This window comes from Zootoca vivipara, chromosome 1 (assembly GCF_963506605.1).
Source record: "Zootoca vivipara chromosome 1, rZooViv1.1, whole genome shotgun sequence".
Taxonomy (NCBI): domain Eukaryota; kingdom Metazoa; phylum Chordata; class Lepidosauria; order Squamata; family Lacertidae; genus Zootoca; species Zootoca vivipara.
The window spans coordinates 113,678,172-113,696,292 of NC_083276.1; the positions used below are offsets into that span (position 1 = coordinate 113,678,172).

The 18,121-nt window shown below is 42.4% G+C and overlaps 1 protein-coding gene across 50 annotated transcripts in view; it reads left to right on the top strand.

The window, feature by feature from the left end:
- TTN (titin) overlaps positions 1–18,121 on the top strand; it is a 307,843-nt gene that overhangs the window by 3,641 nt on the left and 286,081 nt on the right. For 43 of the 50 annotated variants that reach the window (XM_035133990.2, XM_035134229.2, XM_035134116.2 and 40 more), the window contains exons 3-12: positions 5,207–5,410; positions 6,685–6,972; positions 8,953–9,044; positions 9,136–9,383; positions 11,771–12,113; positions 12,546–12,689; positions 13,221–13,340; positions 15,598–15,738; positions 16,681–16,827; positions 17,281–17,418. In XM_035133990.2, the coding sequence (XP_034989881.2) occupies positions 5,207–5,410; positions 6,685–6,972; positions 8,953–9,044; positions 9,136–9,383; positions 11,771–12,113; positions 12,546–12,689; positions 13,221–13,340; positions 15,598–15,738; positions 16,681–16,827; positions 17,281–17,418 (1,865 nt within the window). The remainder of the gene's footprint in view (positions 1–5,206; positions 5,411–6,684; positions 6,973–8,952; positions 9,045–9,135; positions 9,384–11,770; positions 12,114–12,545; positions 12,690–13,220; positions 13,341–15,597; positions 15,739–16,680; positions 16,828–17,280; positions 17,419–18,121) is intronic. The other 7 variants (XM_035134219.2, XM_035134299.2, XM_035134291.2 and 4 more) reach the window with 4 other exon arrangements.

Sequence of the window (18,121 nt, forward strand, 5' to 3'; positions counted from 1 at the left end):
GACCGCTTCTCTTGGTATGCCCAGCGGAAGACCTTAAGGTCCACAAATAACAATATTTTGGAGATCCCGAGCCATAAAGTGGCTAGATTGGCCTCAACTAGGGCCAGGGCCTTTTCAGTATTGGCCCCGACTTGGTGGAACGCTCTCTCACAGGAGACTAGGGCCCTGCGGGATTTGACATCTTTCTGCAGGGCCTGCAAGACGGAGCTGTTCCGCCTGGCCTTTGGGTTTTGATTTGGGCCATTTTAAAATGAGGCTGCATTTTAAAACAATTTTAAAATCTAAATTGTATTTTAATCTGCATTTTAATCAATTGTTTTTCTTTCTTTTACGTTTTATTGTAATTTTATTGATGTCAGCCGCCCTGAGCCCGACTCTCACTGGGGAGGGTGGGGGTATAAATATTATTATTATTATTATTATTATTATTTATTAAACAAGTCATTACTTCCACCCAAGTAATCCTGGGAAGAGGTTTGTTAGGGGCCTGAGAGGTGGGGGTTTTTTTTGGGGGGGTACTTTGACAGTATATACTATATACAGTCAAGGTGCACCATTGTGAAATACTTCAGTTAATTAAGTCCCTTCCTTCTCTGTGAGTTACAGTTTAGCAGATATAGAACCAGTTCACATCATGGTAAACTGGTACTACATAGTAAATAACGTATCCCAAACCTGCCTAAATAGGGCTCTTTCAATCCTCCCTGCTTGCACTGGAAGGAAACAAACCATGATCCTTAGGCTTATGGATACATCCAAGCCAGTGTTTGTGGTTTGTTTCTCATTCTGAGAGAGTGCAGTTGGTAAGCCAAAAGCAAGTTTTGGCAAGAGATCATGGTTTATTAGAGTGAAAACTTAGAATAGTAGAGGTGAAAGGGAGTCAAACCATGATCTCTGGTTTGGATATAATGGTAAGCCAAGATTCATGGTTTGTTGCCTTCTGCACAGTAGCAAGGGAGAATGAAGCATAAAGAGGAAGGCACAATCATGATAAATATCTGCGGGTAACAAGCCATGGCAGCAGGCCATTCTGGAGGAGAGAATAATTGGGGTCTTGATGCTCTGCTCTGCATCTTTACTCAGAGTGGCTGTCCAGGAAAAGCTGACTAGAGTGGGTGGTGGTAATGCAGCTGCCACAGGCTGAAATAGCTGGTGATGGGATGAATCTGCCGTAAGCTGGTTTTAGAATTTAGAAGGGGAGCCCTGCTGGATCACACCAAAGGCTGGAGTTCCATTACTGAATCCCTTAAATCTTAAGCTTCCATGAAGTCATGTTCCAAAGTGGATTCATCCAAATCTCTGTCCACAAAGCCAGATCCAAAGTGGATTCATCCAAATCTCTGTCCACAAAGCAAGATTTCCCTATGGCAGGTCCTGTTTTAGATGTGCTGCAAGCATTGCCAGGCCAAATGAGATCATGGTGCAGCTTATAGCAGCCCACATGTTTTAAAGTTAAGGGTCATATTACTGGAACTGAAGGCAATGTGGAAATACCCCATGACTCAGAATACATACCTTAGGTAGATCATAAGCCACACATTGGGCATAGGCAACATGATATATATTTATTCCCGTGCATAGCCATGATACATGAGCCACAGTATAATAGCAGAACCAGCCTAAGATACATGAGCAGCCTTGCCAGGACTCAGTTCTGTGCTGCTGGAAGTTTCCCCCCACAGCCCCTCCTGCAAAGCCCTAGCTGTGTGGCTTCATTTTCCCCTATGCCCCATCCTTGCTTACTCTAATTCCTTCGTCTGAGCTATAAACCATATATTTTGCAGTGTGAGCCAGGGCAAGGCAGGCAATCCTCCTTGGGACCGTTGATTTGTGCATTCGCCTGTGGGAATCTATATTGCCTAACACTTACTTGAAAGTAAATTCTACCGGTATTGCCTTTATATCCAAAGCAGGCACCCTCAAACTGCGGCCCTCCAGATGTTTTGGCCTACAACTCCCATGATCCCTAGCTAACAGGACCAGTGGTCAGGGATGATGGGAACTGTAGTCCAAAACATCTGGAGGGCCGAAGTTTGGGGATGCCTGATCCAAAGGCTAAGCTTGAAGTGTTGGTGGCGACAGTCTCATGAATTTAAACATGGAACTGCCTTGATCTCTCACACACGAAAGAAAAGGGGCATTTTTTTAACAAAAGGGGCATAGGAATGCTTACCTCCCTGCACCCCCACTGCCCAAACACCTTTTCTCTCTGCTGAGGTCACTTCTAGTATCAGAACTCAGCCGTGGTGGGTGTGGCGATCTCTTGGTTACAGAAGCTGCACTCAGTGCTAGATTTATACTCAAGCTCAGTTTAGAAGCAGTTTATGGCCTCTGATTATAAGGGGCCTCTATATACAGCTAAACTGTTGCATGCATGGAACCATGTTCCCTATTCATTCCTGGCAATCCCCAAATCAGCAATGAAAGGTTTGGAGGAAGTTCTAACCCAGCCAGATGGGCAGGGTATAAATCAATTATTATTATTATTATTATTATTATTATTATTATTATTATTATTATTATTCCATTGTGCAAGGGGATCTTGTTCCTCAATGCACATTGCCCACTTAGTACCATATTCCACCAATTCCACTCATTAGATGTAAAGGCATTTCATATACAGTGGAACCTCGGTTTATGAACACCTCGGTTTATGAATTTTCGGTTTACGAACGCCGCGGACCCATCTGGAACGGATTAATTCACTTTCCATTACTTTCAATGGGAAAGTTCGCTTCAGTTTATGAATGCTTCAGTTTATGAACAGACTTCCGGAACCAATTACACCCATGCTTCGGGTTAAGTACGCTTCAGGTTGAGTACTCCGCGGACCCATCTGGAACAGATTAATCCACTTTCCATTACTTTCAATGGGAAAGTTCGCTTCAGTTTATGAACGCTTCAGTTTATGAACAGACTTCCGGAACCAATGGTGTTCATAAACCGAGGTACCACTGTACAACAAACAGGCCTATTGCAAGACATACCATACATTCTGGTTAAATTGTTAGTTTTCAGTTGCATTCTCGCCTATGCACCAGTGTACATGCATGCACAGATATTTATTATTTCTGTTGTCCTTTCTGTTAGAATGATACATTTTGTGTTAGGACCTCAGCATGCCTTAATCTGGCCTTAGATGCAGTGAGGTAAATCATTACGGGGGCAGGGGGGGGTCTTCTCAATTGAGCTCCTCTTTTGCTGTCAGAGTCAAAGTAAGGCTTGCCTGGCTAAAATAGACCTCAAAGGGTGATAATTCCTGTGAGAGGTCTGTGGGGTGTGCGAGAGTATCGAAGCTACTGGTGTTTTGCATGGCTAGAATGTAGCCTATCATACGTATCTAAGAGTCAATTCCATTGTGCCCCCCCCCCATTTTTGCCTCTGGCCATGCCCACATTTGCATGTGGCACCCAGAAGGTTGCACGTATGAAAATGTGACTCTCAGTCTGAAAAATGTTCCCCACTCGCCATCGTCTGGGTTAAGATTCCTTTTATCCCTCAAATTTATTCCATCTGCCACATTCACTGGACTGCTTAGTATGTCAATGCGACCAGAGGATGGTAGTAAAGGCAAATGCTGGGAGTATTTTCCTAGGCTCTCTGTATCACAGGGGTAGGTAGTTTTCTGAAACTGTTTCTCTTTTGCTTTTGTCTCCAGTCCAATCCTTTGCACAAAGTAATCTTACTATTGCAAGGTGTTGTAAATCCCTCTTTCCCCAAAGCCGCTCATCAATTTGGACAGGGCTGACAGTGATTCAGGATTTTGGTTTCTAATGCACTAAAATCTGTGAGCAATTTTTATCTCTTGAAATCTGAGCTCCTAAATCACCAGAGAAGTATAACTTTGCATTTGCAATTCTTTTCCCCTCATCAATAATCAGGCATTTAAAATTTAGTCTTTCTCTACCTATGATAATGCAAAAACAGGACTACATATCTATATTTACAGGTCAAATATTCAAGTTAGGTTGTAAACTGTATATTAATGTCAGCAAATCGGGGTTCCCCCCCGAATTATCGTTAAATATAATCTTTCAGACTACAACATAAAACTGTTACTTTATTTATATTATACATCACATTTCTAAGTGATCACAGCACTTTTACATGCATCCACTCAGTAAGTCATGCAAAAATTATGTGATGTAGGGCCAGCACAAAACATTTTACCGCCTGAGGCAAAGGACAAAATGGTGTTCCATCTCTGCACCATTCCATATATAGAAGCCAGTTGAATCCTACTTCAGTACTGTTAGCAGGATAGAGACTCTAACCCAGCCATCCCCAAACCGCGGCCCTCCAGATGTTTTGGCCTACAACTCCTATGATCCCTAGCTAACAGGACCAGTGGTCAGGGATGATGGGAATTGTAGTCCAAAACATCTGGAGGGCTGAAGTTTGGGGATGCCTGCTCTAACCCTCCATTGCCCCTGAGGACAGCATTTATATAGCAGGACAGGACATATAGCACATGTATAGTTTATGTCCTCCAACAACAGAGAATGGTTGATGTGCTCAGAAGGTTTCCTCACTCTAGATAACAGTAGGGCTGGCCTTAGCCAGAACAAGTATCCCCTCATTACAGGTGGGAAGCTAAAGCTGACTGTTGCTTCCTTAAGATTGCCTAGCATGTTCACAGAGAGCCTGAGACTTGAAACAGGGACTTCGAGTGTTCTAATTTTACCTCCTTTGCTGCTGGATATGGAATTCCCTTATAATACAACCACTTTATAGGGCATAGTGCAAATGTGCAAATAATTTCAACTCCTTCCATTTTCTTGAGCTATCCCTTTTTTAAAAAAGATTAAGCAATACAAGTTAAATTCTACTTGTCACCTAGGAAAGCTACCTTCTCATTGTCTGCATCTCAGCTATTCTTTCAGTTGAAAATTTAGATGGAAATTTGAGAGTTTATTATTATTAATTATTAGAAGGTGGAAAAAAAGATTGTCTGATGGCTCCAATTGAATAGACAGCAGAAATGAGTATTGACATGTTCTGGTAATCAAGGGCATGGCCAACGTTGGTTTTCTCAAAATACAATATCCTTCAAATCACATTATTCTTGCCTAATCAGGATCTGAGGCCCTATGTCATTTAAAAACTGCATGGGTGACAATCAGAGATATTTTGTCACTATTGCCACAGCTGCTATGGCAACCATATTAACAACACTAATGCTTTAACTGTCTTTCTCCTGCTAAAGGTTCCCCAGTTCCTGAGGTGAGCTGGTATCGGGATGGTCAGGTTATTTCTGCTGCAACTCTGCCCGGTGTGCAGATCTCGTATAGCGATGGCCGCGCTAAACTTGTGATCTCCGCCGTGACAGCCGCTAACAGTGGAAGATACACCTTACAAGCCACCAATGGATCTGGACAAGCAACTAGTACCGCTGAACTACTTGTAACAGGTATGTTGCAGTTAGGGGAATATCAACAGTTGGCACTTTCCTCCTGACACCTGTTAACCCAGTGAAATGACCCACAAATACTACTTTTTAGAAGCATGAAAATTATGAAAGGCGCAAGGGATCAACACCATTAAGCAAGCTGCTTCATCTCCCTCCCCACTGTATATTCAAAGACTACGTCATGATAAGATTATTCATACTTAAGGTAAAGGTAAAGGGACCCCTGACCATTAGGTCCGGTCGTGACCGATTCTGGGGTTGCGTGCTCATCTCGCATTATTGGCCGAGGGAGCCGGCGTACAGCTTCCAGGTCATGTGGTCAGCATGACAAAGCTGCTTCTGGCAAACCAGAGCAGCATATGGAAACGCCGTTTACCTTCCCGCTGTAGCGGTTCCTATTTATCTACTTGCATTTTGACGTGCTTTCAAACTGCTAGGTTGGCAGGAGCTGGGACCAAGCAACGGGAGCTCACCCCGTCACAGGGTTTCGAACCGCCGACCTTCTGATCAGCAAGCCCTAGGCTCAGTGGTTTAACCCACAGCGCCATACTTAGCTTACCCCTTAATCCTAAATACTTTTGCTTGGAAGTAAGCACCAGTCAACTATAGGATACATGAGGCCTGCACATGATGTCCCCATGATGCACATGTAATTCAAAATAATAATAATAAATAATAATAAATAATAATAATAATGACTGCTCCCCACCTCAAATGGGGGGTGCTTTTTTGCGGGTCGCACACAGCTACCTGATCCTACACGATCCCCGGCAGTTCAGCCTAGTTTTGCCTCACCAAGCTGGATTCCTGGAGGTTCCTGCCTAACCTCAGACAGTTAGCCGATCCCAGCCAGGGAGGTATTGCCAGAGGAGTTAGGGTTAGGACCGCCCTGCACACACAATAGAGGGTGGAACTTACCTGGGAGTTATACCCTACCCATCTGGCTGGGCTGACTTCAGATGTCTTCTAAATATCAGATAGTTGTTTATCTCTTTGACATCTGATGGGAGGGCATTCCACAGGGTGGGCGCCGCCACCAAGAAGGCCCTCTGCCTGCTTCCCTGTAACTTGGCTTCTCGCAGTGAGGGAACCACCAGAAGGCCCTCAGTGTCCAGGCAGAACGATGGGTGTGGAGACGCTCCTTCAGGTATACTGGGCCGAGGCAACATATTTGTGTTCACTGGACCTCCATAAACCTCTTCCTTTGAAAACTGGTGTGTGTGTTTTTTTGTTCCCCTCTTATTTGAGCACGCTTCTTGTTCTTTAAACCACAGCTGAAACAGCGCCACCCAACTTTTTGCAACGACTACAGAGCACAACAGCAAGACAAGGAAGTCAAGTTCGACTTGACGTGAGAGTGACTGGAATCCCTACACCTGTGGTGAAGTTCTATCGGGATGGAGCAGAAATTCAAAGCTCCCCTGATTTCCAAATTTTACATGAAGGAGACCTCTACAGTTTAATAATTGCAGAAGCTTACCCCGAAGACTCCGGCACCTATTCAGTAAATGCCACAAATAGCATGGGACGAGCAACTTCAACAGCCGAACTTCTGGTTCAAGGTAATAATAGATCAGAAGTATGTGAGCCACAAGAAAACAAAAAACCAAAAAACCTCCACACAGACTTATTGTATCTTCATGGCAGTGCCCGCACGGCTAATACTGTTCCATCAACATATCCATCAACATTGTATCTCTCAAGCATTTGTAACTCGGGTGTAAAAAAATTCGCTCCAGACTGAAACTTATCCTAAACACCTCAGCGTGAGAGAAAGCATTTCTTCACCCTCCCACCCCTCAATCACATCAACCTAACTGTTTGCAGTTCTTCTCCTTTTTGAATACAAAAATAATAATTAGGCATCGCTTATGTATGTGTGAGGCAAAAGCTTTATCTTTGTAATTGCATCCATTTCTCCTATAATTTTTTGAAAGTTCTTTTAATAATAATAATAATAATAATAATAATAATAATAATAATAATAATTTATTATTTATACCCCGCCCATCTGGCTGGGCCTCCCCAGCCACTCTGGGCTGCTTCCAACATACATATTAAAATACAATAAGTGATTAAACATTAAAAGCTTCCCTAAACAGGGCTGCTTTCAGATGTCCTCTAAAAGTCTGGTAGTTGTTTTTCTCTTTGACATCTGGTGGGAGGCTGTTCCACAGGGCGGGTGCCACTACCGAGAAGGCCCTCTGCCTGGTTCCCTGTAACTTGGTTTCTCACAGCGAGGGAACCGCCAGAAGGCCCTCGGCACTGGACCTCAGTGTCCAGGCAGAACGATGGAGTTGGAGACGCTACTCCTTGCTATAAAAACCCAGCAAGGCATGCTTTGAATTCTTATCTTCAGGGCTTGTCCTGTTGTGTATTGTCGCTTCATAACGACTCACTTGGAAATATGCTTACAGGCACTCCAGTGGGTAAATGAAGGTCTACAGCAGTTTCTTCTCTTTCTCCTCCTCTTCCTCCTCCTCCTTCCTCCTCCTCCTCTAGGTTGGGTGTAGCATGCACTCATCATTGCTGTTGGATCAGGTTGTGGAATTATGCATATATCACATGAGATTCCCCATCAGGCTAGAGATACATGAGTAGGAGCTTGTTCCCATGTGATGGGTCCCAGCTGGACTGGGGGAGCTCTGCACAATACCCAGCTAATGCATCCCATCAACAAAATGATTTATACGTGTACAACAGGACTCCCCCCCCACACACTTCCTCTAGGTGCAGGTATATCCTTAGTTATACAGGTTAGATTCAAGGAAGCGCATGAAACTTGGTGAAAGTGAGCCAAATATTTGGAAGCCACCAAATAATACTTTCACATAGAATCATAGAATTGGAAGAGACCACAAGGGCCATCCAGTCCAACCCCCTGCCAAGCAGGAAACACCATCAAAGCATTCTTGACATATGCCTGTCAAGCCTCTGCTTAAAGACCTCCAAAGAAGGAGACTCCACCACACTTCTTGGTAGCAAATTCCACTGCCGAACAGCTCTTACTGTCAGGAAGTTCTTCCTAATGTTTAGGTGGAATCTTCTTTCTTGTAGTTTGAATCCATTGCTCCGTGTCCGCTTCTCTGGAGCAGCAGAAAACAACCTTTCTCCCTCCTCTATATGGCATCCTTTAATATATTTGAACATGGCTATCATACCACCCTTTAAGCTTCTCTTCTCCAGGATAAACATGCCCAGCTTTCTATGTTTCAGTCATTTTGTTTTTCTAGCCTTTATATGACATGCTGCCATGATTCTGAAACATCAACGTCTTAATTATTATGCATTACGCAGTTGGCCTAATTATCATAGTTGTACAAAAAGACTAATCTTATATCAACAGTTCCCCCATTAATTGTCTAGATGCCCAAGAAAAACAGATGGCAAGGTTTGGGGTTTTTTGTTTTGTTTTATTACTGGTGGTGTTTATATGTGAACATAAAAAATTGGAACAACAGATTTTATTCTCCCACGCACACACACAAAAACCAATTATTGCTTATAATGCAATTTAAGAGTCTGGTTTCCCTTTCTATTAGGCGAGGAAGAGGCTGTTCCCGCTAAAAAGACAAAGACAATTGTTTCGACTGCTCAGATTACACAAGCTACAAGACAAACTAGAGTTGAAAAGGTTTGTATTTTGGCAGGCGGGTTTACTGGACGTTTTCAAGATGTCTGTGTTTATTGCTGCAGATTCTCCTGACTGTTTATTTGCATTGCAGAAGATAGAAGCCCACTTTGACGCCAGAACACTTGCAACTGCTGAGATGGTTATAGAGGCGAGTGCCACTGGGCAACAGCTGCCACACAAGGCTCCTCCGCGGATGCCACCGCGACCTACCTCTAAATCACCGACTCCGGCAATAAGTGCTGCCAAAGTACAGATGGCACGGCAGCAGTCGCCATCCCCGGTTAGACAGTCGCCATCTCCTGTAAGACATGTCAGAGCTCCAACACCATCTCCAGTCAGGTAAACCATTCTAACGCCTATACAATGTTCTCTTTCTCCCCAACCTCCCTCTGGCAACTTTAATGCAAATTGGAATGAGATACACAGAAAATGCTATGGCATTGTTTGGATGGGTGCATTGGGTTCCATGCCCTTTTTGTTGGGTGGGAATCCTTAGCAAGCCACACATGTGACTTATGTGTTTCTGTTTCTGTTGCCCATCCCTATCCCTGCCCTAAAAAGAAGGTGGTAACTACCTTGCACTTTTAAAAGGAAGAAAGTGCCCATCTGGTTTAGCAAGGGGATAAAATATACCAGACAATGAGGTACACCCTCGCTTGGAACTTAGGGTCCCTTCTCTGCACATGGCTAAGATTTCACTTCAGTATGCCCACTTCGATCTATGGCACTGAAACCTACATTGGCTCCCAGTAGGTTTCCGAGCACAATTCAAAGTTTTGGTGCTGACCTTTAAAGCCCTAAACGGCCTTGGTCCAGTATACCTGAAGGAGCGTCTCCACCCCCATCGTTCAGCTCTGAGGGCCTTCTGGCGGTTCCCTCACTGCAATAAGTGAGGTTACAGGGAACCAGGCAGAGGGCCTTCTCGGTGGTGGTGCCTGCCCTGTGGAACACCCTCCCATCAGATGTCAAGGAAATAAACAACTATCTGACTTTTAGAAGACATCTGTTTAGGGAAGTTTTTAATGTTTGATGTTTTATCATGTTTTTTATATACTGTTGGGAGCCACACAGAGTGGCTGGGGAAACCCAGCCAGATGGGTAGGGTAATAATAATAATAATAATAATAATAATAATAATAATAATGATAATAATAATAATAATAATAAATTTTCAAATTCCACATAATGGTTAGTCCACACTTGCAAGAATTCATCTCTCAGTGTAGCAGCTCCTATTCTCTGTATCTCCCTGCTCACTGGCATTAGGCAATTGCCTTCACTGTATTCTTTCCAGCACCTCTAAAAATGTTTCTCTCTAGGCAAGCCTGCCCAGACACCTAAAAATGGCATGTATCTCAATCTGCAATTTTAGTCTATGGTGCGATTATATTCATATTTTGATTTAAAACAAACAAACACCTTGTTTTAAACTATAGTTTTTCTTGGCAGTTTTCATGTACGTTCTACAGCCTTTGTAAACGGCTTAGAGATTTTTTTTTGACAGTCAAGCAGCCTGCAAATTTTGTTAAAGAAAAGTTAAATAAATATATATTGTGTATGTGATAGCAACGATTTTTTTTGGGGGGGGGGGAACGACGACAATTGCTTACTTTATAGATAACCTACCTCCAATAAGCTATATAAATACAGCATTGATGCAACAGTGTCCCCTGCAGGGCACAGTTCTGCTTTTTATTTTCCTCTGAATAAGTCGATTTTACAAATAAGTATTGAGCCCACATTCAGAGTCTGATCGGATGTTAATAAAATCTGTAGATATATAGAATACTAGTTCTAGATTTAATTACTAAATTAAATCCATTGATTTCATTTAGTCTACTTCAGGTTTGACTTAGGATGGATCTACACACAGGGAAAAACACCCTGCTATAAATAAGTCATAAATTAAATTGTTATAACAAAGGAAAAGAAAAACGCCATGTAAAATCGCATAGAAAAGTTTTGTGCTGTACACCACGATTTGATGTTGCATGTTTAAAACGCATTCAAAACACTGTTTTTGGTTTTACTAATGTAGCTGAATCCTCAGTGGGACACCACTTAAGAGATCTAAACTGAACCAATTTCTTACTCTTGCACAACTCCGGCCTACTTACCCCACTTTCTTTTTTGCTGATGCTAAATAATCAGTATGCTTTCCCCCTGAATTTTCATGCAACCGGTTTAATTTACGCTCCAAGTACTGAACATATCCCGCTGGTTTCTGTTAGCACTCAATACTATCAGTTCGTATACAGCACAGAGTATGGAAACCTGTGCAATCAGATCCGGATGTTTTAACTCAACTTTGCAAATAAGCCCACAAATGATCCCAGCCCACAAAAGTGCTTACTAGCTGGCTCGGAGCTGGCAGAGCTCCTCCTCTCCTCCAGCAGCCTGCTGCATTTCTATGGTGGGTATAGGGGAAAGGGGCCTCCCTCCTCCGGAAGCCTCCTTGGCTTCTGTACTAGGTACTGAGGAAAGACACAATGCTCCATACCTATTTTAATATCTTACTGGAAGCCGCTCAGAGTGGCTGGGCAACCCAGTCAGATGCGCAGCATGTAAATGAAATAATAATAATCATCATCATTCCAGTTTATCCACTCCCTTGCATGAAGTTCCTTCTCGCCCACGACCACCAAAGCAAGTGCTTCAATACTAGGCTGCCCTAGTGCTGCTTTTGTTTTCCGTGGCATCAGCAATGTGCTATGTTTATCCCACAGGTCCGTGTCTCCTGCTGGGGTTGGGAGGCTCTCAGTCTCCACCTCGCCCATCAGGCCTGTGAAATCCCCACTCTTGGTGCGTAAAGCACAGGCAGCGGCAGCGGAGGGTTCTGAGGTCCTTCCCCCTTGGAAGCAGGAAGGCTACGTAGCCACGTCTGAAACGAGAATGAGAGACACCAGAATAACGACAAGTACGACCCAGATGAAGACTGAAGAGAGATGGGAGGGGAGATACGGTGTCCAGGAACAGATCACTGTCAGTGGCACAGCTGCGGCGGCGGCTGCTATCGGAGCTGGTGCTGCTGCCACTACTACTGCTGCGGCTGCAGCAGCGGCAGCAGAGGTAAGACATTTCTTCAGAAACATTTTGAAAGACCGCGGCTCATTTGCTCTGTCTTGTGAGGCGTTGACCGTGAATTGGCCTGTTCACGTAGAATTACGAGAAAGCTGTGCACCAGTCCCTGCTTATATGGCTATTTAGGCAGTGGAACCATAATGTCTAAATAGGATTAAGTCTGGGATGGCTTACCTATGGCCCTCTCAATGTTGTTGGACCTGCAACTCCCACAAGGCCCAGCCAACATGGCGGATGGTGAGGGATGGTGGGAGTTGGAGTCCAACAGCTTCTGGAGGGACCAATGATTCGCATCTCTGGACTGAGTGGTAAGTCCACCTGCTTACCTTGTGCTCAGCACCCATGTTGTTACGTTGTTGTTGTTTTATGCCTATGGGGGAAAATATATGTCTTTTCATGTGACTCATTTGGGTCCCACAGGGCATTGAGAAAACAGCAGCTGTTGCTACAGTAGTTGCTGCTGTAGACATGGCCAGAGTGAGAGAACCTCATCCAAGCGCTGTAGAACAGACTGCTAAAAGGACAGCAATGACTGCCTTACACATTCAACCTGTCCAGGAGCAGGTAGAAGCACAATAAAACAGCAATATACCTCTCTATATATGTATCTATAACATCCTCTCCTTGCCATTCACACAACCACCGCATGAATCAGCAAACAATTAACAAAATACTACCAAGCATTCCAGATAAGCATGTATTAATGGTAAAGAAAAACATCTGAATATAAACCATTGGGGTCAACTAATATCAATACACCAATCCGTTTTATATTAATGGCAGGAATCAGCTAACAGTTTTTAAACCATTTTTATACTGTACAGATGTCCCAGGACTGATTTTAATAACCCCAATAAACAATGATTCAATGAGACAGTTTAGGCTAATCTAACATTAATTTTATCATACTGACAAAGGTGTTCCTAATATTTAACTTATCTTCCCACCCCCTGGCCTGAGCTTGAAATAACTTTTCCCCAAGCATATACTCCTCCAGCTGTCATGATGTTTGTGATTTATTTATTTTTCAAAGTGTCTGTTTGCTGAAAATAAATGTTAAGGCTTGGTTTTCTTTGTTTCCACCACAACGATCAGATTAAAAAGGAAGCTACCATAGTTGTTACTACTGGTAAAGCCAGAGAACAAGAGGTAATATCAAGAACTAGAGAAGGAGTTGCTACTAAACAAGAACAAATACACATCACTCATGAAAAGGTGAATAGTACCTATTTTACCCATGGGAAGGTCACTTCTTGTCACTTTTGTTTCATTTGCAAGCTGTATACCTCATGATCAATGATAAGCCATGCATCCATTTTCCTTTTGTCTTGTTTGCTAGGATTTGGAAGAGCCTCATAATAGAATGTGTGTGCTTATTGTGACATCACTCTTCCAAGCCCCAATTCATTGATTTGTCACTGCTAACATTCATACAAGTCTTTCTTGGTTGTGGCTGATCTATATATATGTGTGTGTGTGTGTGTAGACTAGAGAGGGCTGGTTGTGCCCAGAAGCTTTACTGGTTTGAGAGCAAACCAACAATGAGCGTCTAACACAGAAAATGCTGTAAAGTTTGGTCTTATGTTAAAGATGTTGGGTAGAATTCAAAGAATCGTGAAATTAGCTACCGTATGTGAGCCCGGAACAGCTGTAATTTCCTCCCCTGCTGTTTTCTCAATCAGTAACTGCTCTCCTTGCCACACATGGCAAACTGATTTTAAAAATAAGGGGAGTTTTCAAAGGAAAAAAAATGATGTCAGAAATTTCACTGGGCTGTCATAATCCCCTTACCATGAAACTAAGCAGTGATATCCAGTTGTGACATGCAACAGCCATTCCACAAGCGGGCTCCTTGTTTTTAGCACCACACAACAGCCAGATCCAGTGGGTGTCTTGCACTTACATAGGATGCACTTATATAGGATGTTGCACAACTGCTATTGTTTTGTTTCATGGCAGTTAACCATTGTGTACTGCCTCTGGCACAACCACTTACAAAACAACACAAACCCTCAAAATTCAGGCCCTAATGCTACACTGGACCCCACCTGAGCCATCCTTGTTGTGCAGGCCAATATTTCCTGATTCTACACCGTATGATTGAAAGTTTTAAGCTTAAAAATATGCACCCCTGCTTGTCTTTTCTGAGAGTGAGTTCTGGGATGCTGACTCCCCCCATCCTTCTCTGTGAGTCAGGTCTCACGATGCTACACCATCCCTCCATTCATTGTGAAGTGTTCTGTAACATCGTAGAGCTTGCTGTCACATGATTTATATGTGAGCATCTGATAATTTCATGCCGGATTTCACATTTACTTACAGTACTTTAAATCAGGACCATGGAGAGAAGTTAAGGTGGGAGGGAAACAGGAGTGTGGGCTCCTCTTTAAAGATGAGTACCTCCTGAAGTTCTTGCTGATGTGAATATTATGCACTCTGTCAAATTTCATTGCGCCTCAGTTCACCACAGAAGAACAGACAACTTCCTGTATTGAAACAGAGAAGAAGATGCTCTTGTTGCTTTTCAGAACGCAATAGAATTCTCCTTGTGAGGATTGTTCCATTATAAAAGAATACGCAATCAGTACAACAGTAATACATGCCTTCAGGGGGAAAAAATGTCTATAGCTGTTTCCCTTTCTTCACATAAAACCCTTTGTTAATGGGAATGCAGCCTAAATGTTAAAATGCTCTGTTTTCCGAGAGGTAATGATGTAGTGTCACTTCAGTGAAAAGCAAACACAGGACCACTGAGAAACAAAGAGGGAAGAATCCGCATGTTTAGCGGGAAATCTAAAGTAACCCTTTCCTCAACCTTTCTTTTTAAGGGGCAACAGGCCCCCACCCACCAAGAAAAAAAGAAAAAACCCACACACCACCAATTATGAGCTCTCCAAAAAAAAAAATCCATTCTATTTCCCTTCTCCTCAACTAATATCCAGCACCCACGGCTGTGGAGTGTTGAATGCTAGTTGAGGAGAAGGGAAATAGAATGGAGTTTTTTGGGAGAGCTCATATTGGCTGCTGGGTGACACAACAAGAACACTCTTTTTAGGATGTGAGGATACACTGCAGCTGTTTGTGGATGGTCTCCTTGTTATTCAGACTCCTAATCTCGCTAACTCCCCAACAGTTTTATCACATGGTAATAATTTATACCATGAGTTCCCCCCCCCCAAATAAATTATTCTATGGAGAATCCTTATATCAGTCTCCATTGTGTTTAGGATGGCATCTATAGGATTTAATACTTCCCACTATTATTCAAGCATAGAATGTGTAGCTGTTCCAGCTCTAGCTGAACAGTATAGAGTTGAGCATACTGATTTCCATATACTTAAGTTTCACTTAGTTCTGTCTAGGATTATGGCCACTGGAGCTTATCTCCTTGTTCCTGGATAAAGTGGTGTGATTTATTGCTGAGATTTGGTATAACTTAAACTTACTCTTTCTTTCTTTCCATAAACAACAGATAAAAAAGGAACCAGTAAAAGTTCCTGTGCCCAAGGTAATAATTGCCACCGACACAGTTAAGGCGCAAGAACAGATTTCGCGAACCAGAGAAGAAATTTCAACCGCAAGAGAACAAATTCACATCACTCATCATGAAAAGGTGAATACAGCTTTTAAAAATGTGTCGTTAACCCATCTACCTCTTGGTTGCAAACCTTATTCTATGCCAGTTGCTTTTAAATTCCCTTGCTTTATGAAGTGGTATTATGTTGCAACAATAGAAGCTTTGATGATTTCAAGAGGAATCCTGCATTTTAGAGTTTGTAAGATTATAAACTGGTTTGTTTTTTCCTTACCAGGATGCTCATAAATTTTGCTAGATAATTATTGACATTTTACAAGCTGATTTTTGTTGCAGACACCAAACAGGGGGGAAAAACACCAACCCAAATATTTGTCAGCAATCAAAGTTTTCCAACTGAAATGCATGAAATATTATGCCCAGTTCAAAATGTCTCATTGGTTTCCATGTTGTTATTGGGCCTTATTTTGCTAATGTGAGGGTCAATGTCTCAGAATAACAGCCTACTGTGTTGGCCTAGCAAACCAACCGTGAATTATGAAAATCTCAAAAATCACATTTGGCAACTTAGTTTGGCTTGCAAGTCCGACAAATATTAGACTGTTTCCACAAATGGTTCCACATGGATATCAAGCAAGATGCAGTTACAGAAAGTCTGCTTGTGGTGATAAATGTACCTTTTGGATCTTTGAAAGAAAACTCCTTGTACTCTCACTGATTGCTGGGATGGGGGGCATTTTAAGTAATCAGCAAAAGGAGTTTTGTTACTTAATAAATTGGTTGCCTCTTTCCCAATTTAGACGGAACTCTACTGAATCCAGTAGATCCACAAAGGATTAAGACGGGACTGTGTGCAGCCCTTACATTGCCCTAATTCTAGGGTCTGCCTAGAAATCCTTCCCTTTTTTCCTTTCCCTTTTCTCCTTATGCTTTGCCTTGCTTTCCCCTGATGTCCAGTTAATATTTTTGCAACACCATATCATATATAATCACACCTCTCTTTTTACGAAAAAAAATCAGAAGAGGAAAGAAGTTGTGAAGCCCGTGAAACCTTCTGTACCTAAGGTTGTAATTACAACTGATAAACCCAAAGTACCCACTACAGTAGTTAAAACCACAGAGGGGATGGCCGCCAAACCAGAACAAGTCCACCTTATCCAAGAAAAGGTGAATAGACCTGCTGGGTGATGTCATTCTCATATCCCATCCTCATATTGACATTATCATATGCCTTCAATAAATGTACTAACTTTTTTTTTTAATACCCTGCTGGTGTTGGTTCCCTTAAGAGAAATGGAAAGTGGGGTCCTGTTTTTTTTTTGTTCATTGCAGTATGCCGTAATATTTTCACAGCTTCCCTGTGATAACATTTCAGGCTTTGAAAAATTCATATACTAAATTGCATTTTAATTTTCTGGTGTTTAACTAGCCATCCAGTTAAATAACCAAGCGCCAGTATTTATTCAGCTCAGGACCTGGGCCATTCTGCAAGGCACGAAGTGTTTAATCCTGTTAACCTTTCCCTGCCCGCGCATTCCAGTGTCATCTCTCATTCTGGCACCTTTTATTTTTGAGGCGTTAACGTGACTTAAACTTCTTTCCTTGCCATGTAACGATCAGATAAGAAAGGAAGCCGAAAAAACTGTCGTAGCTCCGAAAATCATTGCTGTTGACAAACGCAGGGAGCAAGAAACAGTATCGAGAGCTAGAGAAGAAGCTGCTGTCAAAAGAGAACAGATACATCTAGTTCACGAACAGGTGAATAGAGCTCTCAAAAATGTGAAATGCACCAATCAAAGTTCTTTTTAAACTCTGCAACATCCGCACTTGTGACATTGTCCCAGAGCATGGCAAATATGCCCGCTTTGAAACAGATAGCCTTTCCAAAGTACAGTTATTTCATCTGTATATTTTTTGCTACTTGCGTTTATATCTAGATGAAACAGAATGCTGAGAAAATAGTCACAACTTACTTTCCAAACCCTTTTGTCATTAGATTTGAGGTTCCAAAATAACTTTCTTAAATGAATGATCTAGATCAGGCATAGGCAACCTTGGCTCTCCAGATTGTTTTGGAACTGCAACTCCCATGATCCCTAGCTAACAGGGCCAGTGGTCAGGGATCATGGGAGTTGTAGTTCCAAAACATCTGGAGAGCCGAAGTTGCCTATGCCTGATCTAGATCTAGCAACCCACAAGATAAAAATACAGTGCATTTTTAAACAAATAAGTAACCGTTTAATGAAATGGGATTTGTGATGCACTTTATTTTAAAGTATGGAGAGGCTCAGGCAAACAAACAATAATTTAGCCAAGAGACCATGCAAAAGACCAAACTACCCCAGAACCTAAAGCTCTGAGCCAATTCACCTGTAAGAGAATTTTACCATTCACGAGGAGCAGATCTGTAATAAAATGGTCCCATGTAACCATCCAATATCTTCTTGAAATATGTGTTGCA